Source organism: Pyxicephalus adspersus, chromosome 12, assembly GCF_032062135.1.
Source record: "Pyxicephalus adspersus chromosome 12, UCB_Pads_2.0, whole genome shotgun sequence".
NCBI lineage: Eukaryota > Metazoa > Chordata > Amphibia > Anura > Pyxicephalidae > Pyxicephalus > Pyxicephalus adspersus.
This window is the reverse complement of record NC_092869.1, coordinates 28,122,753-28,133,890: the sequence shown is the minus strand read 5'-3', so window position 1 is coordinate 28,133,890 and position 11,138 is coordinate 28,122,753. Positions and strand designations below refer to the sequence as shown.

Below are 11,138 nucleotides of genomic sequence, written 5' to 3'. Positions count from 1 at the left end.
TGTTCGCTATGACCACACTGGAAGAATGTCTAAAAAGAAGGCTTGTTTGAGGTCTTTTATTTGGAGATCATGTGACCAGATGTCTCTGATGGTAATGTGTAATGTATACTTCACAGAAAATGGATATCTGAGTGTCACTGATACCACTAGACCATTTCAGAGATAAAACCATTGTGCCAGGTCAGTCAATGACTCCTCTTCATAAAACATTCAATAGCCTGGACAGTGACACCAGGATACATTGTGGGTTTCTGCTTCCAGCTCACTCGTTAAGTCTGCTTAGCAAACAACTTTATTATTTATATCAAATGAAGAAACCTGCATTTGGTGTTTGTAAAATTTCTGCATCATAGGTTTGTTCAATGTAAATCCTGCTCTATTCCCAGCATTCTCCTCTGGGGAATTTTAAGGACCTTGTATTACATAACCAATAATCTAAAGGCAGTTGTGCAGGGATTGTACAGTCAGATTGTAAGGTGTGCCTCCAGCTTTAAAGCCCTGTACTGATGTCATATTTCTGTTGATGGAAACATCATTTACAGTGATAGAAGAAAGAACGAGCACTGTACACATAGCCCTGTTCTATTCTATTCTAGAGAAAGAGGGGGGATGAGCGTGAAAAGTACAGTGGTCATCCCTACTTATTTGTTCATTGATACTCCTTGACAGATTGATGAACGGCATTGGGGTACTACTGTACACATGCTTGAGCTTGAAACTATCATGACTCTTGGGCAACCATGAGTCCATTTTTTATTGCGAATGGGCCCTTACATTATACTTGCATTTTGCGGTGTAGTGTAGAGTGCTATATATATGTGTTGGGAAACAATGAAGTATAAGTGGCAGCGGACATTACCTATACAGCAAATTACTTTAACACACATTATTACATGCATTTTAGTGTGAATAAGCCTTAGAGTATTGAATTGGTTTGGAGTTAGCACAGCCTTTACTTTGATTCTGGCAGGCAAACAGGGTGGCTAGGGAACAAGGGAATGTTGTATAAGCAGCCAGGGTAGACAGAAAGGGAGGAGGGCAAAAAAAATTGCCTGTTTCTTTGCTTGGAGAAAGCACAGGCTCATGCTATTGTATTTATAAGCTTAGGATGATCCTCAATGATCTGCACATCTAAGGTGAAATATGAGCATCCTAGGCTGAATATTAACAACACAGGTCTATTTTTTTTGGTCAGTTAATAAATATTGTTTTGCTTGAGACAAGGCTGGCATGGAGTATATCTGACAGTTCTCCTTTCTTCAAATAAACATTTAAATTTGGGTCATTCAGCCTGTCTTTTACTGGAGCCACTTAACAGTTTTACACATAAGGCTACATACACACGTGCAATAATTGTCATTGGAAAGGATTGTGAAAGATACGATGGACAAAATACACTTTTATCAGTGAAGCTAGGTGGTTCAGCAAACTTGGAATGGATTTCTTAAAAGTAATTTGCTATTTGTTAGCAAATGTTTTCCTGGACCAGATACCAGATAAATCCTGGACCAGATACATTCCAGGTTTGCTGGGTGGCTCAGCTTCACTGATGAAAGTGTATCCTCTCCAGCCTTGGAGAGCTTTAATAAATCAGGCCAAATGTTGGGTGTGGGCATGTATGGTAAAGATTTGTTTGCATCTTCATTGTTCTTATGAAAACCCCCACCCTGTTAGCCATATAGCAAATGCAAGTTAAACTGCTATATCTTTGTTTACAGCATTTGCATAGCATTGTTTGCATTGAACAAATCACAGACAAACATACCAGGACAAAAACCAAAGCAAACCTGATAATTTGCAATGCTGTAAAGCCTTGTTACTTCACATTTACAATAGAATTCCCTATTCTATTGGGAGGTGTATAAATTGGCACTCTCCAGGTACTCCAGTATAATGGAGGACAAAAGAATCTATGGGCTGGACCTGACACCCACTGTTTGCCTGGGGACACAAAACAGATGCCTGGATACCAAACAGATGTAGACAGCACAGAGGCTGATTTAAAATACCATACAGCCTACCAATGTGTCTACTTTATATATAGTAATAATGCTAGTCGTTCCCTTTTTTATAATAAAACCATTTAAAATCCTAATCCAAAATCCAGCTCAATGTCTTTTTATGATTGATTCAGGGCAGACATCTGGCACGACAATACAAGTATGCAATTTAGATGGCCAGTATGTCTGCAATTACGGTGCTATTGCTGCAGAGATAAATCGGTCTATGACGGCACAGAAATACACAGCCGCAGAAACATTCTGCAGTGTGGGAAGTCGCTGCTTTGTTACCATAGTAACAATTTGAGACTTTTGTCTTTGTGTGCTATTTCATTGTATGTTCGGCAATATCTCAAAGCTACAATGACTAAGGCCCAAATTGTTCCAATTGCATTTATTGATTAGGGGTCTTTGGAGTATCAGTGGTTGTAACAGCTGAGGTCAGTTGTCATTGTGGTGTTGAGCAACTGAACTATCACATCTGAGCATTTGTCTCTGATTGCTAGAGACAGCTAAGAAAATCCACGGTGATAATTTAAGCCCTGAAAATCCATACTACAATTTTCAGATCTGGGGCTCCAGCTGGCATATTAGAGTACGAGTCCAACTGTGAGCAACATATTCACACTTCCAGTACCAGATATGTTGAGAACATACAGAGGGTAAAAAAACTGGAGCCTGTCTATTATACAGGCTTTTCAGTTTTTGATAGAATTCTGTTTTTATTCTTGGTGTAGTGTATTTCCTTTAACTTCCTGACCTGCAAACACAGCAGGAAATGAGAGATGCCCCCATTGAAAGAGTAAACTAAAGCTGCGTACACACTTCCAATTTTTGTCGTTGGAAAGGATCTTTCACGATCCTTTCCAACGACAAGGGAGTGCACGATGCATGAACGATGCTGTACATACAGCACCGTTCATGCTCAATGGAGAGGGGAGGGGGAGAGCGACGGAGCGGCACCCTGCTGCGCGCTCTCCGCTTCGCTTTCATTAGGATCGGCTGTCGTCCATCGTCCGTGGATCCGGCAGGTCGGTCGTCCGGATGATGGACGACACCGACTGTACACACGCCAGATTTTCGCCCGATAATTGGCCAATGCCGATTATCGGGTGATAAAAATCTGACGTGTGTACGTAGCTTTAGGCTCTAGAAAACCCTGGAGCAGCCTTTCTTGATCTTTTTTTTAACATGGGGATATACTTAAAATACCTTTCAGGTCTATGGGTAACCCCTACTGTAATCACTATATCCATAGTTCACAGGACATAGCATGATGGTCAGTAGAAGGAATGCCTTTTACATTGCTGTCCAGTGAAAAGAATGTCACCCTTACAAAAAGCCAAAAAGACCATTGGTATCTGTTAAACTAACCTTAGAGGTGCAATCAGGTCCCCTTGCAACCTCTGGAGAAACCGTAGGGTTCAATGGAACCCTGGTTAAAAAACACTACTCTGGAGGAACCCTGGGGTTCTTCAGAACCCCGATAGAGAATGACTGGTCTTGGTCATCTACAAGTTTGTCCACATCGATTGCATGTTGTGTAGCAGCTCTACAGAATCTAAAGCTTCTTAGGTTTTCTGGGAATAGACTATAACCCAAACACATGGACATGCAACTGCTAAAGAAGATGATTGATTACATGTTAAAGAGTGACCACAAAGATAAACAAACCAGACATTGTTTTATTTCTTCAAAAGCAAAGTGATACTCTGTAAATCCGATACTCGAAATAGATACAACCTCACTCCTCAGGTCCACCATGGGCAGAAGTAAATGTTTGATCAAATAGTAAATAAATGATCACTTATCATATAAACTGTACTTTGCACAGGTCATGAACAATCTATTGCTACAGCTTTGATGATACAATTTTATGTGACAGGCGCAAAGTTACAAGTCTAACTATTTGCTTTCTCAAGTCATTGCATATTAATAGACTGCATTGGCTATATATTCAGAAAAGCATAATACATGCTGCATTTTCATAACTGAACAGTCAATCACTGAAGTTGTTATTGAATGGATCAGATAAACTGAGCACCTATACTTTTTGTATACTTATTTTAATTGTCATTTTATGTTTTTTTGTTTCTGTAAAATTTAGGTTAAAAAGCCTACTGTGTGTGTTATTACTTAGGATATCCATAGCTTAAAGATGACAATACCTGTGAGTTACAATAAGGTGTTCATTGGGAAGAGTGGAAGGAAGAGCCATTTGAAGTCAGAATAATGCTTTGTGGATAAAATCACTTATGAGAAAATAGCGTTTTTACCAATAAATGGAAAATTGTTCCACACTTCCTGATGTCAGGGAGGTTTCTGTGTGTGCAAATTTAGCGATGATTTGGAACTATAGGTCTCTTACTCTTATGTACTTTCCTGCCTGAACATGTGGAAGTGCGTTGGCTCTTCAAATTTAGTTGGGAGTATGTATTGAAGTGTGACAAATCTGTTGCCCCATACAATGCATGCAAAGTAGTATTGTTAGTGGAATGTTGAAGGGCCAGAATTTGAAAGCAGGTTTAGGGTTTTGCAACAAAAAAGTTGATTTATTTAAAAGTTGATTAATAGTCATTGCCTGCTAGTTTTTTTCTTAAGTGGTTATTGTATACCCCAGCTTATTCTTGCCCTGTCTGGTATAGAGTTGGATGTCAGGGTCAATGTGTTCAGTTTACATCCCAGCTTAATGATGGACTGCCTAGAGTTGGGTTGCAGGGATGATGTCCTTAGTGTAGTGACCCAACTCATACTTGACCTCCTTAAACAGGGCCAGGTACCAGGGACAAGGGTCTGATTTATTAAAGCTCTCCAAGGCTGGGGAAGATACACTATCATGAATGAGCCTAGGTGTTCCAGCAAATCTGTATGGGATGTCTTGAAATCATTTGCTATTATTTGGTACATGCTTTCAGTCCTGGACGTATTTCATTCCAGTTTGCCTGGATCACCCAGGCTCATCCATGAAAGTCTGTCTTCTCTAATCCTGGAGAACTTTAATAAATCAGGCCCATTGTGTTTTATGTATATTGCAGGTTATTGTCAGCCTGTCTGGAATAAAGCTGGGTGCAATGGACAATAGTTCCTTCATGCACGTTCAATGGCTTTTGGTAAGTGATGTTGTAGGTCTTGGGAGAAAAAGCAGCAAATTATCAACATAATATTGACTTGTCATTACTGGAGGAGGGACAGCTTGGGGCATGTGCCTCATATTATGTGTGTCAGTTATTTTGATCTTCAAGGAAACGCAGCTCTGTGCACACAAACATACACTGCCATGCATTTTTGTGTGGTGTGTTTTACTTTTTTTGGTGCACTGTCAGTCCATTTAAAATTAATGAAATAGATTGCCTGAACACAAGGCATGTTAAATCACATGTATTAATGCAGCTTACAAAGCGTGAATGAGCCCTGGAGTTTATCATTCTGCCATCTGTGACCATGCTGGACTCATTACCATCCAGGTGCCTCATGTCTAATAATGGCATCAGGATGTGTATACGCCATGTATGGGTGCCTCAACCCTCCTCTGAACAAAGATCAAGCACTATGTATATGAAGGGCGTTGTTTTGGCAGTTACAGTCTGCTCATTTTCATTACAATGTAAACAATGAGGAAAAATCACCTCAGCCATTTTAATTTTAGCTGAATGAAACTTACACATTCCCTGTGATGTGCATATACTGTATGTAAAACTCAAAGCAGGTTGTTTGCACTATATTGTTGTACTCAATTAGTGACTATGTATTTAATGTTTTAAAATATGTGATATAAATGAAAAGCACCAAATGTTTATTTTATTACAAATTCCCTTCGTCCTCCATTTTGACAATTCTGACTCATCGTCTTTGTAAACCATGTTCAGCCAATCAACTCGAGCCATCGCCTATCCACGCCCCCTCCAGCCACCATTTTGTGGATTTAGCAGCAGGAAGGCGGAGCTCCGCCTGTTCCTTTTTTTCCTATTTTCTCCATCACCCTTGTAAAACCAAACACGTATCTGGCTAATCACGTGACCTAAACACGCCCCCCATCTGCTGGTCACGCCTCCCTGGGTACATTTTGTTCCGCTGCAGAATTCGGGCTGCGTCATTTGGTGTCTGGACTGAACAAGACAAGGTGAGTGTATGAGGAGGATGGAAATAGTTCGCGGCTTCGGGTTTATTTTATTACTGTAAATAGGGTTACTTGTTAGGCTAAAGGTAGAGAATACATTTTCTTTTTCTGATTTTATTTGATGTCCTTTTTTTTTGTTTTGTTTTTTAAGTATTTGATGATAATACCTAGTTATATATCGTACATTTCCTTATAGCTAGTAAAACACGTTTTATTTTTGTTTTACGTTCCTGTACCGGGATTTTGTGGTGCCGGTGATATGCGGCGAGGGAGTCTCCGCCTCCCGGGCAGGCGGCCGGCGCCATCTTGGAGCATTCATAGCTCATGCTGTTCATCGAAGGCGGGTGGGGGAAGGGCGGCTTGGTGTTATTACTGTATTAACCCGGCATGGGTTACTAGAAATAAACTTTTCTGAATGCCCATCGAAGGAAAAAGCCAATGTTAAATTATAGCAGCAAAAATGGGGGTTAATATCTGGGAATCATGGTAGGGCGGTATGAGGATCTTCCCTGATGTATGGTGCAACCATGTGGAGGCTTAAGGGCGCCATCTACTGTTGTACAGCCCTGTGGAGGCACAAAGGTGCAATCTGCATATAGAATGCTAGGTGGGGCTCCGGGGCGCCATCTACTGGTGAGTGCAGTAAGTGGAGGCACAAAGGGCAAGCTGCATATAGAGTGCTGGGTGGGGGCTCCGGGGTTGCCATGCGATGCTGGGTGGGGGCTCCGGGGTTGCCATGCGATGCTGGGTGGGGGCTCCGGGGTTGCCATGCGGGGTTGCCATGCGATGCTGGGTGGGGGCTCCGGGGTTGCCATGCGATGCTGGGTGGGGGCTCCGGGGTTGCCATGCGATGCTGGGTGGGGGCTCCAGGGTGCCATGCGATGTTGGGTGGGGGCCCCGGGGTCCCCTGCGATGCTGGGTAGGGCTCCGGGGCGCCATCTACTGGTGGGTGCAGGAGGTGGAGGTACAAAGGTTCTGCATATAGAATAACATTGTTCCTGTATATGGGGCTGCACCGTATGTGATTGCAGTGCCTTATGGAGCCCCTTTGTCTGCCCTCCCCCAGCTATGAGGTCACCTTGGTGTTACTCCGCCATTGGCACTGTGGTATTAATCTGTAGATCCGGTTGCCATGTGTAATAATGTAATTTAGTACTATGGGAGATCCATAGATCAGTCTTCTCCAATTGTCCCCACCAAGTCATTTCTAGCTTTGCATCTGGGGGTAATCACTCAGCAACGATAAATCCAGATTTCTTCGATCAATTTTAGAATCTAACATTTGTTACATTGTAAAGAACCCTGCAGCAAATATGTAAATTGTAACATTTGTGATGTGGGCGGCTGCAAATTCAATGTAAAGCTTCTTATTTTACATGATGACAAACAGCCTGGGGGAAGGGCGTGGTGGCTGGGAAAGAGAAAAACATCGAGATTAGGAATCTCGCCGCCTAGTGGTAGTATTAGGACATGACGTTTGTTGTTGATCACAGTAGCTTCAATTTTTGTTTCTTACCTACTGCAACTTTTTTCTCTTCAGATTTTTTTTTTCCTGTTCATTCAAGCAAATATCAAAAATGAGTGGTTGCAGAGTCTTCATTGGCAGGCTGAACCCAGCTGCCAGAGAAAAGGATGTGGAGAGATTCTTCAAGGGTTATGGAAGAATCAGAGACATCGATCTGAAGAGAGGCTTTGGATTTGTGGTAAGTGAAGCTGCCTTCATCAGATCAATGCTTGAATATAGCTCGGGTGACAGATCTAAAAATAGTCTGTTGGCTGCAGATTTGTTAGGAATATTCGTTTACTGGAAAGCTGTAACAGATGTTATTCGTTAAAAAAGAATTTACAGCATTTGGCTCAACTGACTAACTGTAAGGGTGAATTGTGTCTTATTGGTTATCATCACTCAAATTTATTTTGGGTTTTCTTTTCAGGAATTTGAAGATCCAAGAGATGCAGATGATGCAGTTTATGAACTTGATGGCAAAGAACTCTGCAATGAAAGGCATGTTAAATTATTTTTTCAGCCTGCACGCACGACTCCTGATAATGCTGGTTGTTAGGCGACTCTAACATTGCGTTTTTATCGGTTTCAGGGTTACTATTGAGCATGCCCGTCTGCGTTCCAGAGGCGGTGGACGAGGAGGTATTGGTCGTGGAAGATATTCTGATAGATTTAGCAGTCGTCGGCCACGAAATGAAAGAAGGTAATGAATGAGCTTCCTAAGTTTGTGGTTTTCTGCCTTGCTTGAGTCGTTCAGTATATCTGATAAGTTCTTCTTCTCTTGCAGTGCTCCACCAATAAGGACGGAAAATCGTCTTATAGTAGAAAATTTGTCCTCAAGAGTCAGTTGGCAGGTTTGTTGACTTATCCTAAAGCGGGATTTGGGTATATGTGCTTTTCGTAAGTACTCATAGCAAATGTATTTTTTGTCTTTTATTTTGGCTTTTATTTTTTATTTTAATTTGGGGTAAATGATATTGGGATGGGAGTTTAATTTTTCCATAATTTTAACCAAATATTAAACCCTTTATTTGCCAGCCTATCTGTGTCTCGTTGGCCTTGTGACGAGGAGCGCCTGTTGGTTAATGCTCTGTCTTGGTCACTTTTGGTTGGGCCGGGTTGAAATTGCCAGTGAGCTCCTACATTGCCTGTTGGCCTCCTAGATCCGTTGCCGGTCTAGACGTACCGGAGCACTTCCTTGCAAATACCAGGTTGCAGCGACCCCCTGAGAGTTAACGAGATCTGGTCCTTAAGTTGAGATGCTCTACCTGTAAAGATTCCGAATGAGAGGTCGTGATCGCAGAGAGTTGAAAGATACGCAATTAGAGGGTCGTTGGAATTCTGGTCGCAGTAAAGTCCTTGGTAACACCACAGGAATACAAATGATGGCCATCGTCCATAGTCTTCTAATAGGGAGGGTCGTTCGCTATAAAGGCTTCCATCAAATGGTTAGCCCACAAGTGGGTGTGAAGAGCCAGTCGGGCTTGTCTCATGACGGTTCCTCCAGTCGCTTAATGCAGTTTGCTGGTTGACTAGCCTAGGGATGTAATATTAAAAGGTAAAGTAACCTATATTTTTCTGACATCATGGGCACCAAATAAATGGCTTTTATTACACATGCTTGTATTACTACTAATTTTAGTATTTCTATATTAGCAGTACTTACACTATTTTTTTCTACGTTGACCTTAAGTCTACTCTTATTTCAGAAGACTTCTCACTTATTTTGTGCCCTACTGTAGTTTTTACTGTTCTTAATATTGAAGAATAGTGAAATTACAATGTCAAGTTCCGACCTAACATCATGCATTTCTTTTCAGTCTTTAATTTTGTACAATGTCCTCTGTACCTGTTGTAATGTACTCCAATCTTGTATTAGGATTTGAAAGACTTTATGAGACAAGCTGGAGAAGTTACTTTTGCTGATGCACACCGACCAAAGCTCAATGAAGGGTAAGTGGAGTCTCTTGTTTTTGTTGCTTGGTCTAGCATTGTGTAAAGTGTGATGCAGATCACTTTATTTGTAGTGGCCTATTTGCTTCTATATAACTACCATTTCTTCTTTTGCAGGGTTGTTGAGTTCGCATCTTACAGCGATCTGAAAAATGCTATGGAGAAACTGTCTGGCAAGGAAATCAATGGCAGGAAGATACGACTGATTGAAGGGAACAAACGACACAGGTTAGTGGAATGTTCACCTTGTGAGGTTTGCCCTTGCAATACCCCATTTTACTTACTGACTGTATTCTTTAGAGTGTAAGTGTTCCTGTATACATTCTGTGCCCATTTGGCAATTTTGAGCTTCAGGTTCTTACCTCAGAATTCAGGCCTTGGATTGTATTGCTTGGTCTGTTACCCCAGATTTGTTTCTGCCATTGCACCTAACACTAGACACTTAGAGAAGCACTATGCAGAACATTGGCAAAGGGGTCCTTTGTTACATTATAGGCAGTTTATCTTTTATAGTTGTAGTGTGCTTTATACAATAAACATGTGACTGGTCAAAAAATCTTTTAACACCTTCTCAAACTGGCTTCTTTCTCTCTGTTGACTTAATTTGTACAATGTAACTGAGTACAAGCATCAGATGTTCCTAACCCTGAATTTGTTCTATCAGCAGGTCAAGGAGCCGCTCCCGCAGCAGAAGCTCATCAAGGTCCCGCAGCCGATCCCGCTCCAGGAGCAGGAAATCCTACAGCCGCTCTCGTAGCCGCAGCCGTACCCCTCGCAGCAACCGCAGCAAATCAAGATCTGTGAGTAGGTCCCCCGTTCCAGAGAAATCTCAAAAGGCTGCCGCATCTAGAAGCCCATCCAAATCCCCTGCATCTGCTGATAGGCAAAGGTCTCGGTCGAGATCCAGATCGGTTGATAGCCGAAACTGAACTTTTTATACCTTTCTTACCCCCATTTTATTCCCCCTGACTTTGTGAAAATACTTGCTATTCTTGGTAAGTATGAGGTTTAATAAAAATCAAGCAGGAACATAGAAAACAAACTCTTAGTGTGGACCACTGAGACAGATTCCTAAGCTGTCTTTTAATACCTTCCACCTGCTTGTGAATTGTATAGTTTTGTGTAAAGTACTTCACAACCCCACCCCCACCCGGATGTGATTGATGACCTTTTGGAGTGCAACATGGAATGTAACGCTCGTCTGCTGTAAATAAAGCTGTTCCTTGTGTGTGTTTGCCCTACAAATTGCTTGGCTTCCATATGTTTCATTTGTGAAATGTATTCTAATAAACTTTATTATAAAAGCCAATGAAGTTGTTGACTTGTGTGTCCACTGCAAAAATTATGAGCTTGTACGCTGTTTGTTGTATTAATTGTGGCATAATCGCAAAAGACCAATTTACAAGTCACAAAGCTTTACCCCAAAAATTGGTAAATGCAAAGTTTGTTAGAGATTTGTTAAAATGTAATTTCTCAAAGTAGCTTTGTACAACAACTTGTGCGAGTAGTTCCTAAAATGTTAATTCACAAAGCAAATATGGCAAAATTATTATATTACACAGTA

At 41.4% G+C, this 11,138-nt stretch overlaps 1 protein-coding gene across 1 annotated transcript; it reads left to right on the top strand.

The window, feature by feature from the left end:
* Positions 1-5,981: 5,981 nt before the first annotated feature.
* Positions 5,982-10,883, top strand: LOC140341626 (serine/arginine-rich splicing factor 5-like). The gene is made up of 8 exons (XM_072427424.1): positions 5,982-6,120; positions 7,658-7,820; positions 8,052-8,122; positions 8,214-8,324; positions 8,409-8,475; positions 9,501-9,574; positions 9,692-9,802; positions 10,239-10,883. Exons 2-8 carry the CDS (start codon positions 7,695-7,697, stop codon positions 10,501-10,503), a joined length of 825 nt encoding a protein of 274 aa, XP_072283525.1. The 5' UTR covers positions 5,982-6,120; positions 7,658-7,694; the 3' UTR covers positions 10,504-10,883.
* The last annotated feature ends 255 nt before the right edge of the window (positions 10,884-11,138 follow it).